We start from the raw sequence: 18,302 nt of genomic DNA, 5'->3' as shown, positions 1-18,302 counted from the left end.
TACAGTCCGAGCAAACAGTCAAATAAACAGGATTTTGGGGGGCGTCCACTAAATGCTGGTGGCCAGCAGTTTGCTGTTGCGAATTTGTATCTGCTATGAAATGTAAGAATGTAATTGATGTGCCATTTGCGGCGACGTGCTGATCGGGCAGGCAGCTCTCGCCAAAACCCCTCGAAAGCGTTGCAGGTGGTGACCCCGACATTTGCAAGATATGAGCGCCAGTGCACATGGAAAAACTGTGAGCTTTTCCGCATTTCATGCTATTTGCCGGGCAAACTATTTACGCCTGTGTTTGCTCACCAGATTGGAAAATGAAATGTGTTTGCACTGAATTTGTAAATGAAACTGCTAATTAGACTTGGCGGCGCATAGCTATTCGCAAATATAGACACCACAAAGTGCTAAACTTGCATGAGTTCTTGTTTGAAATAAATAAACAAACTAAACAAACTTGTGGGTGGAGCTGTATGATTTACTTTAATAGTATTACCCATTTTTTCTATCTGTGATTTCTTCGCTCGCTGCATGCCAAGCACAGCATTTTAAGTGAATGAAATGAAAACAAATATGGCAAATTTACACCATATAGAGCGCACACACACCACTGCAATTGTTGTGCGCGTGTGTGTGGAAGGATTGGCATATCTGCGGTGGTCCTGCGGTCGTGGCCAACTGTCCATTATGCGGCTGCCTCATTCGCGGATCCAGGGCTCTTATTTCAGCCTGGCCTGCAGTTCGCCATCCTAGCGTTATTTAATCGATGATGTAACCAGTGGAAAGCGACAGGAAACCCAATATTTCGGTACAAAGTCCAAAAAAATCGTTATTAAAATGCTGCAAGCTCTGAAAAAAACATCTAAAACCCGAAATCATCAGAGCTTGCTGCAAACACAGACTAATTGTCGATTTAACAGCCATTCCGATCCATCTCTCAATATTCACCGAGCGCATTGCTGCCTTCCGATTTTCCCGACCATGTTTGAGATGGGCAAATACAACTTACTGATTTTATTGCAAATTGATTTTATGTGCACCTGCCACGCCCACACACCTATAGCCGCCCCCTTAACAGACTGACTGCCAGCAGTTTAATTCAAACAAATTTTTCATGTTTACATTGCAGGGCGATAGTGGAAACTTTTTAATCAAAGTTAATTGGAAAGTTTTGCTTTGTCATTCCACACACACACACACACACACACACTCATGGCCTCACGCAGACAGAGACAGATGGCTCTATAGTCTGGCCAACACACACACAGAGCCATACACGTGCATAAAAAGGCAAACTAAAAACTGAAAAGTAAAATGTAGGTTATCCTTCAGCGCACACAAAATGGTTCTCGATTCTCTGTGGGTTACTCCATCCCTTCCCCACCTATCTGTCTGTCTCTATCCCCGACCTATCCCCATCTCTTTCCCCCCGCCCTGCAACTATCTCTACTTCTATCTCCATCTCTATCCCTATCTGCTCCTCCATCTCTGGCTGCTGTTGGCCGCCCACCTTTGATGATAAAATGTCATTTTGCTCGTTTACGTGTTCGTCGTGTGTTCGTTCGGCCTTCTCTGTTCCTTTCTCCTTTCTCCTTGCTGCTGCTTTCTCCTCTGTTCTGCTGCCATTGCCAGGGCTGACATTCAACGCTCTTGATTAAATTTTATGCAGTTTAACTATTTCTTTTTGGCCCAGCGGCAGAGGGAGATGGATAGAGTGGTCTTTGCGCCGCTCTTTTTATTGCGTTTGAAGGCTGACGGACGCATTCAACACTTGGGAGTACACTGGGAAAAACATCTGCATACTAGCATGCACCGAATAATTGCACCACACTTAACCTGATCTATATGACTACCAATGCTATGGGGACTTTTTCACTGTGCAGTCCTTTCATATCCTTTCATACCCCAGTGTGTCTTGTCTGTAAGCTTCAGTTTATGCTGCAACCGGAAAATTAATCCTAATGAGTGCTGACACACACACACACGACAGTCGGTCGGGAAAAAGAGGAAAAGCCAGTGGAAATGGAAGGGAGGAGAAAGGAGAAGGGGAAGCGGTGCAGGCAGTTTGTTTGCGCATGTGAAGCGATTTATGCTTTTCATGCCCTTTCTTTCCTGAGAGGTACATTCATCACGGATCCAGAGTCCTGAATAGCTGAAGGGCTTTTGGAGTATCTACTAGATCCGCAGTGAAACTTGAAGTTTTCCACATGCGATAGGTTACTCATAGAGTTCGATTACTTTTTACATTTATTATTTATTTTTATTTACTACTTAGTTTAGAGCAATACATGGTATGTATAAAATGTACTTTAAAAACCTAACTTTTTTGAATGCATAGTTTTGGTGCCTAAAATACATCAAACGCACATTTTTGTTGCTAGAGCTTCTCGCAGAATGTGAATAATTTAAGAAAAGGGTATTTTTGGCATCGTTTTTCCGCTTATCTCTCGCTTTTCTCTCAGTCCCGGATTTCTCTACCTCTGTTGCTTCGGGCCGAGTTTGTTTTTGCTGGCTCTGTTGTTGCACACGTGCGTCACATGTAAAATGCAATTCCCACACACACACACGCACACACACTGGCATTCAGCTGCAGTGCCTGTGTGTGAGTGAACCATGTGTGTGTGCTTGAAGGGGATTCTCATATAAAACAACATTTTGTAAGCATTTTATAGGGCCATAGTGCGGCTGACTCGCAGTGAATGGCTGCTTGCCTGGTCAGGTGGTAGAGGTAGAGGTGGAGGTTTGAGGGGTTTGGAAAAAAAATATATGAGCATTGGGGGGAAGCTTCCTTTCAAAAGTGTTAAATGCCGCGTTTTGCATTAACTTGCATTGCTCGTGCTTTCCGCTTTTCCCCCTCCAGAGCCCTTGGGGTGGTGGTGTCTTTTGTGGGGCTGCCATTGAAACGCGACCGTTTGCCACTGGCTGCAATGAAATCAGTGTCAATGTGGAGGCAGGAAATTCGCTTTGCGATGCGTCAGCTTTAAACCGTTGGCTGGGAAATTAGCTTAGGGCCGGTAGAGGATTTATCCGCTCTCAACTGCAATAGCAACGGCAACGGCAACGGCAACGATATGCTTCGATTCCAAGGCACTCGACTCCATAACTTGCTCCATTCGATGGCTTTGGCAGCCATAAATGCCGTGCGCTGATGTCGCCGAGTCACGTAAAAGTGTATTTAGCCAGGCCATGTGTGGGTGCCGTGCCTGGCACCTCGGCTAAGTCCACCTGACCCGCCTGCTCCACCTGCTCCAACTGCTCCAACTGCTCCAACTGCTCCACCTGGCCTCACCATCAGCGACAACAATGGGCGCAAAGTAAACAAATTAAAATGTGTGCACAGGCAGTGGCATATGCGCTGGGGTGTCGTCAATTAGGCAAAGAAAACAAAAAAGCGCCCACGAAAAAAGATGATTGCATAGCTCTGGGGGAAAAGCGGGTGAAGAGCGGGGGAAAAACGGGGGAAAAGCGGGTAACGTGGACAAATCATTTTGCCAGCGATTTCAGCGATTTTCGAGTGCGCAAATTGTTCCCCCTGTGTGTGTCCTCGATTTCGGCCCACTTGCTCACTTTGCCAGCCAACCGGGCCATCAACAATTGTGGCAGCACACCCCGCCTCACTTCTTTTTCCCCCTCCCCTCCCTCCTTTGGCCAACAGCTCGCATCACATATTTGGTTCATGGCAGATTACGTATACGCCCAGTTTGAAAATCGTTTGCATTGCGCAAGGGAAAGGGCTTGGGCCCTACTAAAATGCAGCCTCTCGGCGTTCCAGTTTCAGTTATTTGGGCGGCTTTTGTGTCGACGATGTTCTGGTAACAAAAGAGCAGCACGTTTTAACTTTTTGTGCCCATTACCTGTACACCCAAGGCCGCTGAAAGAGTGCACAATAATTGCAAGCCTAGAACACGATCCTTTCACTGGGTTACATGGAAAACCGAAAGTATGCAGCATATTTTAGCCAATCAGCTTTCTACAGACCGAAAATAACTCTTCGCAACTCTTAACAATTAAAAAAATAACTGAATTTTTAAACTACATTACGGAATTGAAACAAAGTGCCCCACGTTGGGCGCCAGTTCTTTTTATGTAGCTTTCATTGTACTTCTATACACTTAATTCTTTAGAACAACTCAGCAGCGAAATGCTCTAAATTCGAGCATACCCCAGGCACTGCAGCACATACTTGATAGTTTTTTCGGGTTTTGTTTCTGCTCCTTTTTGCGCATGTTTGACATCAATATAACTTTATTCCATATACCAAACCACCCGGCCAGCCCCACCACCCCGCTCGATTCACTTGTTCCAAATGTGCAAGAGTTGCATTTTTCGTAGGTCTGTGCTGTTTGCTTTCGTTTGCCTATAGTGCTTTGTTCAAATTGTCATTTGTTACTGCTGTTGCAGCTCGCTTGTTGTTCTTGCAGCAGGCACATATGGTAATGCGTTCTGCTTGTTTCGTTGCTTGTGGCTGGCAAAACATTTTCATGGTTTATTCGATGCTGCTGCCACTGCTGCTTTTGACTGCTGGCAAAGATTTGCGCTCAGGAGGAGGAGGCACCACCCCTTTTGAGTCCATTGAGCTGGGCTCTTCCCGCATCACTTTCCATTCAAGCCGCAACCAAAGTTCGCCTGTAGCTGCGTTTAATTATTTATCGTGTTTGAAGTGTGCAAAAAACAATAATCAGCAAATTTACTTTTATCTGTCACGCCCACCACGCCCCCTTTCCCACCGCCCGCCTCGTGACATTTGCAAATAAATAGGCAACTGTAACAGTGGCAACAATAACAAGCCAAATATAAATAAACCCGTAAAAATGGGAGCAACAACTTTTCACATGCGCGCAATTTATGGTCGAAAATGAAATTGCATTGTTCACGAGTGTATATGTGTTTCTATATGTGTGTGTGTGTTTGCGTTTGCAGTTTAATTTAAATATTTTACACTCGCACATCGCATCTCCACTTTTTTGCAGCGCTGAATTTGTGTGTTCGCTGCCCGTTCTTTGTTTTTGGGTCTTTAAAGTTTGCCAGTGGCTTACCCCCGCTCCCCTTTGCTCCCCCTTCCCCACTGCCATGCTCCAATATTTAAAATATGAAGACCATTAGCTAAATATTGGCTTTGGCACGCTCACGCACACGCCTGAAAAGAAGGGAAGGCGGCTAAGAACATCCCAGGAAAGCAGTCAATAATATTAACTCGAAATTGGGAGGAGGAGGGGCGCGGAAGGGGAGCAGGAAAGCAGTAAGGCAGTGGAATCGGAGTCTGCCCCGTGCTGTGCATACTTATTTGGAGCTCAAGGCGCCCAGGGGTGCTGGGTATTCGCCATTCGGTGGAAGCAGGAGCTGCTCTTCGGGGTGTGAGTGCATAAAATAAAAATAAATGTTAACAATGGCAGAACGAAGCTCGGACTGGATGTTGGAGTTGCTTCCACTCTCCGCCACTGGCTTCCACTGGCGGTGTCAGGCGGTTTCATGCGGCGCAGCACGGAAAGCCGGCAACAACAGCCGAGTACACAAAAAGACAGCGGCGTGCCAACTCTTCCAGAAGAGGGGTATGCTACTAGTACACATCATTCTTTTGGTGTTACGATAAACGCGAATTCTTCAGTGCTCAGTTAGTGCAAGGTAGAAAGCATTAGCCAAGAGAATGTTTCCTTTTCCAAAGTTCCCTCTTCAAAGTAAACTAAACCGCCCCCTAAAAATGTGCTTGCCTACGCCCCTGGCAAATGAGGCGTTTTCGGGGCGGCAATTTGTTGTTGCCTTTGCCTGTACTTATGCTAAGTAAAGCGATGATGTAAAAGACAATAACTGGGGAATTAGGGAAGAGCAGCGCCGGCAGAGACCACAAATTCAGCCTCCGTTCGCCATCCGCCTTTCGTCTTTCGCCTTTCGGGCTTGGTTCAGTTTGGTTTGGTTTGGCATTTCATAAAGTGCGTAACAATTTATTTACATATACTTCAGTGTGTATATCCGTGTATTTGCGCAGCGAGCAATTGCGGCGAAGTTAATAGGATCGGTCAATGAAATTTGTTTTTATACGCATAATTGCGGGAGGAAGCTTAAGGAGTATGCTTAAGAAGTATGCTTTAGTATACTTTCCCAGAGACTTTTCTCAAATTAAAATCATCAATTTCTTTATTTATAACTTATTGTTTAACTAGGAAGTACTGCAAAAAGTAGGAAGTTAATACCAAGCCTGAGAAATTGGAATACCTGAACAAACCTTTAACTCTGACCTTCGTTGTGCTGCGTATCCTTTTGTATCCTTATATCCTTATGTATGCAGATTTATGTGTGTATTTGGCGCACACTTTTGCGGTTCATCCGCCTTGATATTGCTGGCATTTATGTTTTAATACTTTGTGTTCTGGCGAGCTGGTGAACTGAGGGCAGAACACCCCGAACATCCCGAATACCCGAATATTGGGGCTGTCCTTCAGTTGCCGACACTTGCTGAAAGCTGCTGTCCCCGGCACGCCCACTCCCACTTCCACGCCCACTGCCACGCACGCCTCCCCGCTCGACTGTGGCTGCTGCCAGCAGTCCTGACCACAGACGCAGTACCTCCACAATGTCATTAGGCAGCTGTGCGAAAGTTTTTGCCCACCTGTGCGACCACATCGAGTTCTGAGATTGGAGGAGAGCGTGGGGAGGAAGAGCGAGTTAGCAGAGGAAGCTGGAGCAGAAGTGGAAGCAGGTTTGGTCGCTCAGCCGTCGGGCTTTAAAATTAAATAAACTAGCACACAGCTGCACCGTGTACGGTGCACTGGAAAAAATATCAGTCCCTCGGAAAGTAAGTACTGCATGCAGCTAAGTTGATTTCTCGCACATTTCGGTTTCAGTTTACCACGCGGACTTTTCTTCCAGTGCACGCATATAATGCGAAAGGGCGGAAGAGAGCACAGACACAAGGACACCCACGGAAATGTAACTAACACACACACACCTACACACACAGGCAGGCAGCAGACACAGACACAGACTCGCAGAAGGAATCTCTCGCACACACACACACACAATCACACATATATTTTAATGCAAATTGAGCAGAATTAATTTAGTGCTGTCTGTGTTTATCTCTGGTGCGCTTAATATCAAGCCGTCGTCGGTCTCCGTTCGCTATCTCTTTCGCCACTCCACTCCTCTCTCTTTCATTTCTTCCCTTCCCTTTGCCATCTCTTTCTGCCGCTGTGCTCCCGTCTCTCTCCCTCCTTCTTTCGACTGGGGCATATGTTAAACGCTTGCCAGGCCCTGGCTTTATTTTATTAAAAAGTGGGCTTCTGCCTGCTCCGCTTTCTTGGAAGCAGCTTGAGGCTGTCTGTCATTGCTCTGTTCCTGTCTCCCTCTCTCTCTCTCTCTGTCTCTCTCCTATATCCCTCTCCCTCTTTGGGGCGAAATATGTTGCCTACATTCGGGCATCGCTCATACATTCAGTGCGAGAGGACGCAAAACAGACAATTTGACAATTTTGTGGCTCACCGAGCGAAATGTTCGGCTAGTTCACGAATCCTCCACATGATTATCTTGGCAGGACGCAGGATTTTCTGTAGAGAAATCTCTGGGAATCGCTTTATAGGAAGTAGAGTTTCAATCTGCCAGCCTTGTAACTCGATTTCTCTCCGTGCACATTCATATGTAAAAATTCTTGCCTTTCAGACTCGATGCCAGGACCTACAGCTCCTGCGGTTTGTCGCTCGCCTTTGTTCGGGACTTCCGTTGGCCTCCGTGCGCATTAGACACGCATCATTTGCGCGTTTGTAATCAGGCGAAAGTGTTTCGACTTTCCCCACCGCCACGCCCCCTTCCCTCCACCGCCTTTTGTCTCAATTGTTCGCACAGAAACACAAACGCACAGGAAGCACAGCAGTGCGTGCGTTCCTAGTTTAAAGAAAGTTTTTCAATTCCAAGTTTTATGGGCGACAAGTTCGCAGCGTCCGTTCATCTGGAGCCCTGTGTGCTCGCAGCATCCTGAAATATTTCCAGGAAACTGTGAAAATGGCAACTGGCCCTATTTCGTTTTATTTCCCCCGCCGCACGTGATCACAATTTCTGATGCAGCACAAGGACTGAAGGATGGAAGGACTAAAGGCACACCTCTGGCAAAGCCGCCGTGAAAGCCACGTGCAAGGTGAGCTGAGGTGAGCAACAAGTTGGGCTGGCCAACAGTTGCGGGTTCCGCTCGGCTGGCCGGGATTCGGACCCTGATTTCAGCTGGCATCGTTTAATTTTACGCTCCAGGTGCTGGCCAAATCGCAGCAGGCAATTAAATTCCATTTGCGAGCTTTGCTGCAACAAATTCGCGCCCCATTCGCTGGCCATTTTCTTCGTTTTGCTGCCACTTCTGCCACTGCTGGCTGCACTTATTGCTGAATTTTAGTTGCCTCTTGCTTTCATGTCCTTGTTGGCACAGTGTGCTGCTTGCCTGCAATCCTATGCAAATTTCGCACAGACTTTAAAGTATTAAAGCCCCTTTTTCCTCTTCCGAGCTAGGTTTCTTTAAACATAGATCTCTTCTAGGTTCTGAGGTTCAGTCCCACACTTTCTGGCCATATCAGGTGGAAAAACACGGCAAGATACCACAGCATGCTCGGCATAAATACGCAAGTTCCGATTCCATGTGAAGATGAGTATTCCAGGAAGATAGCAGCCAACTATGCAGTGCTGCCATGCATTGTTCATAAGTTTGCTGCTCTGTTTTTTGAACTTTGGCTGCTTGCTGCTTTTGCAGGAGGAGAAATGCCGAAGCGAAGGATTTTATGAAAATAGCTGAAATAATTTTCCATTAAATTCTTGCGCATGAAATTATCGCATTAAAACGAAACAAAAGCCGCTTTTTTCGCACTCGACTGGAACCCCTTGCCACGCCCCCTTTGCAAAGCGCCTCTTTACACTGCGTCCATTGTTTGCTTAAATTTTGTTCCCCCCTCCAGTCCTTCTCACTCTTCGGAGAGGAGAAACTCTTCTGCTATTTGCCTGGTGTTTTACTGTTTGCATTCATCTTCATTATTTGTTTGCTCTGGCCCAAGTGGGCGTGGCAGTGCTCGGCAGACGAGAGGCGCAGAGAGAAAGGCGGCGAGAAGAAAGTTGCCTTCGCCGTTGAGCACTTGGCAGCGAAAGTTTTTGACACAGTTGATTTGCATTTGAAATCCTTGCCGGGTAAGCACCTCCACACTCCTCCTCCCAATCCTCCTACCAATTCAACTCCGTCGAGGATCCAACACCGCCGCCCCACAATGATTTATGGATTTTCATCATATTCTGTTGATTCGGGGAATATTTATGATTTGCCAGTACTCCATTTTCTGCTCTTCGCTTCGTCGTCCTTGGGAAATCTGCTCACTTCCCTTTCCCCCCTGGTATTCATATTTTCGGGTAACGCTTTTGTTATAAATTTTTTGAAAAAAAAAAAAAACAAAAAATGAGTACTTGCTGCGGCAATAGAACAACAAATAAAAACCAAACAAAAACAAAACAGAGACAGAGAGTAAGGAGAAAGGAAAAAGGAGAAAGGCGGTGAGAAACAAAAGGCCAACGGAAAAATGCTGAATATGCGCAAATTGAATTTGATTTTTAAGCACTGATTGCTTTTATTGTTCTGGTCGCCGGATCCGTTTGGACCACGCTGGAATTTAAATAAAATATTCTAAAAAAGATAGAAACCAACTAGGAATGGGCGAAATGGAGCAGCATCCTCGAGGATTGGAGACCCAAACTATGCCAGTAAGTCAGTGCTCCAATTTCAGCAAATACTTTATCAGCGAGCGCCATAAATCATCAAATAATTTCAAGTGTTAGATACAGCTTATGAATTTTAGCACAAACCATCAAGCAGCATAGAAGGTTTTTTCAGGATATCACAAACACAAAAAGGATAATGGAAAAGTCAGGACAATAAAAGGGCTCGTGACAGCGCGCATCTATATTAATTTATTGATATTACGCTTTTGTGTTGTGCGAATTTGCATTCACATTTTTTGCACCGGAAGTTTGCACCGCGAATAGTTGCGAATCGATATGAAATTGAAATAATCGAGTTGCAGCAACAATTAGCCCACCATTCTGGGCCCCCAAATTGATTTTGGCCTGCAAAGTGATGGCCCAGACAGAATCGCCATTTCATTGTGGGGCCCGCAAAAAACACATTAGCACCGGAATGTGCGCAAATAAATACTTAATAACCCGCGATGGAGCCCCGTGCACAAATGCAAGTCAGTGGGCTCCAAGTCAGGGCACATTAGCATGAGAATAAAACGAAATTACAGTCTTTAAAATAAATGTATGCGGAATGCGCGAGCCCGAATGCCAGCCAGCCAGTATTCAGCTAAATGCGAAATAAATTTGCCAGAAGACAAAGCCACTGGGTGGCTCACTGGGTGGGTTCATCTGCGTTTTCCGAGTATTCTCGATTTTCAGAGTATTCAGCGTTTTCTGGGCGGCAATGTCAATTCCCAGGGCGTTTGGAATGTGCCGCCACTGAAGCCGCCGCCAGGAGACGCAGAAAATCAATTTCGGCTACAAGTTTTCAATAAAGTGAAAATAATGTCGCCAGCCAAGGCGCTCAGCTCAGCTCCACTCCGCCTCGCCATTATCCTGCGGGGAAAATAGATAGGCCAGCGGAGGGGAGGGGGGTTGTATAGATGGAGGAGCGATATCGAAGATATGGCGGAGCACAGTGGCGGCGAAAATCAACGCCGAGTGTCAAACAATGAGGGTCGTTAGAGGCGGCAAATCGAAGCCAGCGATGAAGACTCCGAAGTCAAGTGCACAAAGCGTCAAATGAAAAGGAAACTGGGGGGTATCCCTCCCCCCATCAGCTCCCCATTTGGGGACCAGGATAAGTCTAGTGATGCGTAAAGCAACGCACTGTCAAAAAATCCAGCCGGAGTGGTGGGTATTCGATACGGCGGAAAGTATCAGCAAATCCGACTCCGTCCCGAAGGCTGCTGGTGTTTATTTATGTGCCTGGTGCCTGGTGCCTTGTGATAAATCACTGACATTGATGCCCACAGACGGAGGAAGAAAAGCAGGAGGAGAAGGACTACCCATCCTTAACCCATTTGGACGCACACCTAGTTCTCCAGTGCTTACTGATTCGCTGCGAGGTGTGTTTGTGTATAGAAGGTCTTTAAAGTGATATCATAGTTAAGGCAGCTAATGCAGATGCTTTCAGATATATGTTGCTATATAACAGAGTTTAAAGAGTCAGGGAAATGCTTTTTGGGTTATCTATACCAAAGTGAAATACAATCGAGTGCGGGCAAATCTAAGCCTCACCTTCCACCAGTAAATCCCATCAGCCTCAGCACTCGCACTTTAACATGGAATCACCCAAAGATCCCACCCCAGCAGCTCGCCTTTAAAGGGTGCATAATAAGTTTATCAAAAGTCAAGCAGGCGTTGGAGCAGGGGGAGGGGGAGTGTCCTTGTGGTCCTTGGTGGCGCCGCCCCGCAGGAAATAAAGCGGCGCTCAATCACGGCGCACGCCGGAAATCGGAAGTTAGCAGGCTCACGATATCGAAGGACAACAGCGCCGAGGCATCGCAAAAAGCAGCAAAAGGACCAAAATGAGCAAAAGGAGCAAAAGTGTAGTGAGCGCTCGAAACTGAGACACGAAAGTCGGCCGCAAAAGTTGGAAACTGTTTGGCAGCGGCTGATAAAATGTTGTTGATTGCGACGCAGTCGAGCGTTAATAATTATTATTTTTGGGCCATAGAAGCGCCTCCTTCGCATCCTTCGCCTCCTTTGGAGCCTGCAACTGGAATGGAAACGTGATTTCTGATGGCCAGCAATTTGTGGCAGATTTATTTGTGCATTAACCTCGAATTTGCACCGCGTCCATTTCGATTGCTCCTCAAATGCGGACACTTCTGTGTGTCTGTGTGCGTGGGTGTCAATAAATCCGGGACTGCGATTCCGAGAACAGGAGCAGCTGTTCGTCCTGGCCAACTTATTGATGCTGGTCATGTACTTGGCTGTGGAAAATGCTGGGCAGCAGCTGTGGCGCAGCATTGATTTTTCGAGTGGGCCGCACTTTTACGGCTCTCATTTGTGAAATTTTTGACAGGCAGTCGCATGTGCCCGGAAAATTCCTAATTATTAGCATTAGAGGGGGACCTTCGTTCCATTGAAGCGTTCCATCTGCGAAGAACCCGTCGTCGCAAATCGATGACTATTTTCGAAATCCCAAAACGAAACTTTGGCGTATGGCAAAGTGCGTGGCACTTCTGAAATGAAAACCCTCGTCAGACTGAAGTGGGGATTTCCTTTGCTGGAAATGTTTAAATAGCTGCGCAGAAAAATAACTTTCCAGCCGAGGACTTTCATTATAAGCGAGTTTGTCGTGTTGTGTGCGGAAATTTATTGAAAAACTTGAGTCAATTTCAGGGGGACCGGACGACTTTATAGCAGGTTGGAAATTAATTTGATTTTCCCGTTGTGGAGCAACAACGAGATAGGGGCGGTGCAACTCACTTTGATTTATGCAGCCGGAGCCGCAGCATCCCCAGCCAGGAATAGGAATCGCCCCCCAGCCAGGGTTCCACAGACGGCATCTCTCCAGGATCCGGTGCGGAGGACCAGAACGAGCACCAGGACAGGAGCAGGACAGGACTCTACGGGCAGAGCAGAGCAGACTCCTTGCGAATTGCCGGACTCGAGAGCTCACTTAGTTTGAATATTGTATGTTCGCCAGGCTGTTGTTTAATGCATGCTGCAGATTTCGTCGCATTTTCTCTGATTTTATTTGGGACACACAGCACATGTGTGTGTGTTCATTTGTTTGCTCCAATCTACTTCTATTTCTATTTAGATTTCTATTTATATTTCTATTTCTGTTTTATTCCTCCTCGCCGCCTGCCAAGTGCCGCCTGCAAGAGCAAGAAATCAATAAGCAAGTTAGTTAGCTGAAGCACATCTCAAATTGTGGTGCAAAAACATGTGTATATAAGCTTATAATAAATGCCATTTAGTGCAATTTTGGAGCGATGACAGCCAGCGATTTTTGGCCAATTACAAACGACCTCAACGGTCAGGATGCGGAGGTCCTGGTGTCATGGTCAATATTGGAAATTCGAAATTCCCATTTGGTTTTTCCTAATTAATTTCTGTTGTTGCTGTTGCCGTGCGACTAAAGCGTGATTATTTGATCTACATTCGGCGATAATTACGGATTATTGAAAGTTTTGTTTGAATTAATATTGAAATAATTTCCAGAGCCGGGCCGCGTTGGCATAAATAATTACCGGAAAAAACGGCAGATACAAAATAATCAACATGAAACCAAATGGCCTCGTTGGTTTCCACCTGCTCGCCGTACTCCCCATATGGATTGGATACAATCTAGCATTTGAATTGGAACTGGAGTTGGAACGATGTGGATCGGCTGGGAAGCAGCTACGTTTGTGGGGCTAGGAATTAGGTTAATTAGTGGTCAGTTGTTGTGTAACTGCCGTGTCCTTTGATTGCCGTCGTTTTGTTATTATTTTCCCCTGTTTTCCCTGCGGTTTGAGCCACATAGATACGCTGGCCTGAAAAATGGGCTGGATTTGGGTCCCGTGTGATACATATATGATGATAATATCAGAACGTGTCTGATTCCGGATTCCCCACTGCCCCATTGTCCCATCTTGCGCAACTCCTTCCCTTCCCTTCCTTTCATTTGCAAGTGCACAATTGCGGCATATCTCTGGCCCATTCCAGGTCCTTTGAATGGCCCGTTGTTTGTGCGTCTGGCAGTAATGAACTTTTATGCATTGTCATTAACTTTTATTGTATATATCTGCCATTCATCCTGCCACACACACCACACATCTACACACCTACCCGAGCTTTGTGTTCTCCGCTGTGTTTTTGCTGGCATTATAATAAATTTAAATCATTTGTTGCATTTATTTTAATTATGCGCAATTCAAAATGCATTATGCCTGCAACTTTAAAGGGCTTTAAAGTGGCACGGCGCTTAGGGCCAAACGTAATTTAATTCCGTTGACAGAAATTCAATTATATCCCCGCCGACTAAAACACACGGAAAATGGTTTGTCAAAATGCCTCACGCATGCAAAAGCCGGTCGGTCGCATGCTGCGTATACGTGCTTTCATTAAATTTTTATTTATATTCCCCCGGTCATATTTCCCCCAAAAATATACATATACATATAGTACACCAAAGTACGCAGCAGTACACATGTACATACATATGTATGTCTGGCCGACGTCGACAAATTCTTCTGGTGTAATTTCATTACTTCAATGTTTTACTTTGCTGAATTATAAATGAGCCCTTCAGTTTTGTGAGACGCGGCGCGGTGCGGCTGCCCCCCATTTTATAGCTAGTCATGTGTACCCACAGCCCAGATGTTCGGCTGTAAAATTCGAGGGGACCGGGTCACCCATCGGGGTCACCCATCTGCCATCTGCCATCTGCCTGCTCCATGACTTTCAAAGGGGCGTTGGTGTCAAAGTTCGCCCTCCGTTCCCGGGGACAAACGGTTTCAATGAGCCGTTGACCCACCTCCCTGTCGCTCCATTAATATTTGATAATGTGTGGCTGTCAGTTAGCCGTCCAATTGAGTGATTTCCATGGCGCTGGCTCCACTCCTCGTCCACCTGGTCGACTCTTCTACTATTCTACTACCGCTTTCGGTTCGTTTTGCTCCTGTAATTTTTCACGTTTCACAAGTAGCAGCTGCAGTGTTTCCCACTATGCAACTGGCCCCCAAACTGAAGTGCCAGCCTTTGGCCCACGACCCTTGGAGTGCCACAAGCTCCAGTATTCCTTCCATTTTTTCCTGCTTTTTTTTTTTTGGATCGTCTGGCCCCGTGACAGTTTGACATCTGTTATTGTTTGGTTGCTGGTTGACATTTCGACAAAACGCCAAACAGGCAGGCAGCCCCATGGAAATTGAATATTATTAGCTCATTTCACTATAATTGGTCTGCGAGTGAGTACGGCTCCAAATTACACATATCGCACATATCACACATACGCCACGTGCCCCAATCCAAAGGTCTATCTGTTTACCAGGGCGTTGCCCCTTGCCCCCTCCGAAGTCATTAGATTCATTTAAAGGTTGCCACGCATGTGGCAAAGGACATCTGAACATGAAAAGTAGTATTAAGTATGCAAACAATTAAAACGAATGTATAGTTCCTACACTCTCTAGAGGAATCATTTCCAGGCTGAGACTTGTGAAGAAAGAATACTTTGGTGCAATCCCAGCCTGCAGTCTGTTTCCAATTTGAAGTTAGAAAAGTGGCTGGACTATCTCTGCCATTCTAGTTCCACTGCAATGCAACGTCTCGGAATTCGGCAAACGAGCAAGGGCCAACGACGCGTATGCGCAATGTGGGGAAAGCTGCCAGCAGCTGCACACTGATTAGACAAAGTTGGGCCGGCAAATTAAGGGGCAGCCTCGCACCGAAAGCAGACAATCACAGAGTGCAAACCGAAGCCTGCAGCTGCCGGCTGGAGGAGAAGATGGCCACAATGGCCAGGAGCAGCAAAGGGCTGCTCGGCAGCAAGGACTTGAGTTCTGCGGCGGCTGGGCGAACTTTGCGACAAACAGCAACAAATGCTGGCAACCGCTGGCGCCTAACACGTTCAGTCCCTCCTTTCTGCTCCCCTCCAGTTTTAATATATTTTTAATAACTCATGACGGGGGGCAGGCGGGCCATTTAATTAGAAAGTTGAGCTTTCGCCGCGTCAATGCGCCAGATGGATTCCCAATTTGAATTTTCCGTCTCAAACTTTCGAGAAGTCCTTGCAATGCATCTATCCAATCAGCAGAACTCAAAGATGTATTGCAGTAAATAAAATGTAAGTAACAAAGTTTAAGTAAAAGTACTTCAAGGCTTCAAGGATTTTTAATAGAAACAAATATTGATTGCATCGCTGGTTATTTATTTATCTATCAATTTCTGCTGATGGCCAGCTCCACTTTCCACTGCAAACTAGTGCACTTTCTGTGATTCCAGGAAACTGAAACTGAAGTTGATTTGCCTTAGTGCCGAGAAATGTTGCTATTTCCCCCCACTCCCCAATCCTTTATGACCTTAAAAAAGTGATATTTGTGCCGCAAAAAAATATTTCAGTTCTCGGAGAACGGAGAGCTTCTCCGTTTGGCTTTCTCGTCCGATTGCATTTCTGTGTTGTGGGTTTGGAATTTGAGCAGTTTTGTTTGTTCGTTTGTTCGCTCCCAACACAAAAATAGTTTGGCCAAATAACATTTGTCAATGTCGTCTACGCTAGCATTTTCCCTACCATTTCCCGTACCAAATGGAAAGCAGGATTTGTCTCTGGCTTCGAATTGAAGTGCATCTCGCATAGGTGGTGTGTGCATGCGAGTTGCAAATTTGTTTGTGGGGAAAATTGCGGATACGGAAACTCTCGCTCGCTCTCTATTTTCCGATGTCTGTAGTAGTTTATCAATAATTCAAAGTTGCTGCGAAAAACTTTCAGCCGCATTTGGGTCGCAGATTTTCGGGGCAAATCCGTAGAATTAGCTGCACTCGAACTGGAGCAGCGATTTTCCTGAGCTCTCCAATTTTCCGGCTTGATTAGCGCTCGGCTTGCAAACTTTCGCCCGGCATTTACACGGCTTGTTGTCTGTGTTGTCTGTGTCGTCTGCGAGTTTTCCTCCGTGTCGCGGCAATTTGTTCGCTGTCACTTTGCACGCGGCTGCGACATAAATTTCCCTTTTGCCGACCCAATTTTCGGAGGCGGCATCGGCTGCTGCAGCAGCGACTGAGGAGCGTTGTCAAAACTTTGCACTTGGCTTTTATTTACATGGTGGGATTGGACTGGGCTGGGGTAACTAACCAAAAAATAAAAAATGAAAACAAAAATAGACCATAAATAAAAACCACAAGCAGCAGCAGCAGCAGCAGCACCAGAAGCTGTAGCAGCAACGTCGGCGGCAACACACAGAAAATAATGGAAAAAGTTAGTTTTGCATAACGCGCAGATCCCGAGCACACTTGAAAGTCGGGCGATGCGGGTGCCTGGTGGTCAGGGAAGGGTTCCACTAGGCGGATGGGCAGATGGGCGAATGGGTGGATGGGCAGATGGGCGGATGTGTGAGCTGCAAGTTGGGCAAGAACAACAGCTGCTGTGGCCTCTAACCCCGCAAGCTCACTGCGCGGAAAAAAAGCTGTTAAAGTATCAAAAACCAAATACCAATTACAAAGAAGAAATATTTGCTATTTAAAGAGCCCAAAAGTAGGGAACACTCTCTGCTGTTGGACACTGGATAAGAAACACCAGCTTGTTACTTGTTTTTCGCAGTGTGCCTGTAGCAGGACTAACGAAGGACGACCACACACCGTTGTATTTGGAAACTGCCAAGGTTAGGGGGAAACTGCAGGAAAGCAGGGATACAGGGAAGTAGAGCTCCCAGAGCAGGAGTTTGCATATTTACTGCAGCTGCAGACAAAGTTGCACTTTTACTACCAGCCAAGCAACTTCGAATGAGCTGACGATGCGAGGCACCGCTAAACTGCTCCAAAATCGAAAGTTCCATTGAACTTGCCTCCGTGTATTGCCAATCTCAGTCGTACTTTCAAATTGAAACCAGAGTCGAAATCGGAATTGGAATGAGTATCGTAAGCGATGGCACGGCCCCTGCAAATGCAGTACTTAAATCCGAAATTATTCTACTAATTGAGGCACACGAGCTGCTTCAGCTGATATTTTCGTAAACTCGGAAAGCATTTTCAATTATGCGGAACCCGCACTAAAGCTGGGCATATTTTTGGAGCAAAAGCGAGGAGCTTACAGCTGGATTAAGGCGCGGGAATAATCAAAATTACTTTACTTCTTGGATTGTAAGAGAGGCATACTTGTGTAATTTTGCTTGCTGAACACAAATGAATTTATTTAGGCTAAAAAACTGTATGCTGCGAAAGGCAGTTGGTTTACTAAAGTCTTTGTTCACACCACAAAAATCTCTAAACTTCCAATTTTCCGATTGCTGACCCTAATTGGCGGACTAATGGGCCAAAGTGCCACAAACAGGGATTTTCTTTCACGCAAATGTATTTAAATCTTTTCAAAATCTCTCACTTGGCAGGCGGCATTTGCAACTTGTTTAATTATTTCCAAAGCGAATTACACAAAATATAATTTATTTATGCGACTTGCCCGAACGAAAAGTTTTCTCTTCCTTTTCTAAGCAAAAACTTGGCACTTTACGTAGATTGCGGGGGCGTTCTGCTAATTGAATTCCACACTCCACACAATAATTCCGGTGCTCATTCACTTCATTCATTCACTTTTTTATTCACTTTATTCATTACCAGCAAACTAATTTGCATGT

The 18,302-nt window shown here is 45.9% G+C and overlaps 1 protein-coding gene across 4 annotated transcripts in view; it reads right to left on the bottom strand.

The window, feature by feature from the left end:
• LOC6526372 (protein O-mannosyl-transferase TMTC2) overlaps window positions 1–18,302 on the bottom strand; it is a 36,005-nt gene that overhangs the window by 15,886 nt on the left and 1,817 nt on the right. For all 4 annotated transcript variants that reach the window (XR_005560043.1, XR_005560044.1, XM_039370455.1 and 1 more), the window contains exon 2: window positions 12,463–12,857. Coding sequence is in view for 2 of the 4 variants with exons in the window: in XM_039370455.1 (XP_039226389.1) it covers window positions 12,463–12,542 (80 nt within the window). In the remaining 2 variants the exon portion in view is untranslated. The remainder of the gene's footprint in view (window positions 1–12,462; window positions 12,858–18,302) is intronic.

This window comes from Drosophila yakuba, chromosome 2L, assembly GCF_016746365.2.
Source record: "Drosophila yakuba strain Tai18E2 chromosome 2L, Prin_Dyak_Tai18E2_2.1, whole genome shotgun sequence".
In the NCBI taxonomy this organism is placed as follows: domain Eukaryota; kingdom Metazoa; phylum Arthropoda; class Insecta; order Diptera; family Drosophilidae; genus Drosophila; species Drosophila yakuba.
The sequence above is the reverse complement of the archived record's forward strand: the minus strand, read 5'-3'. Positions and strand labels throughout refer to the sequence as shown.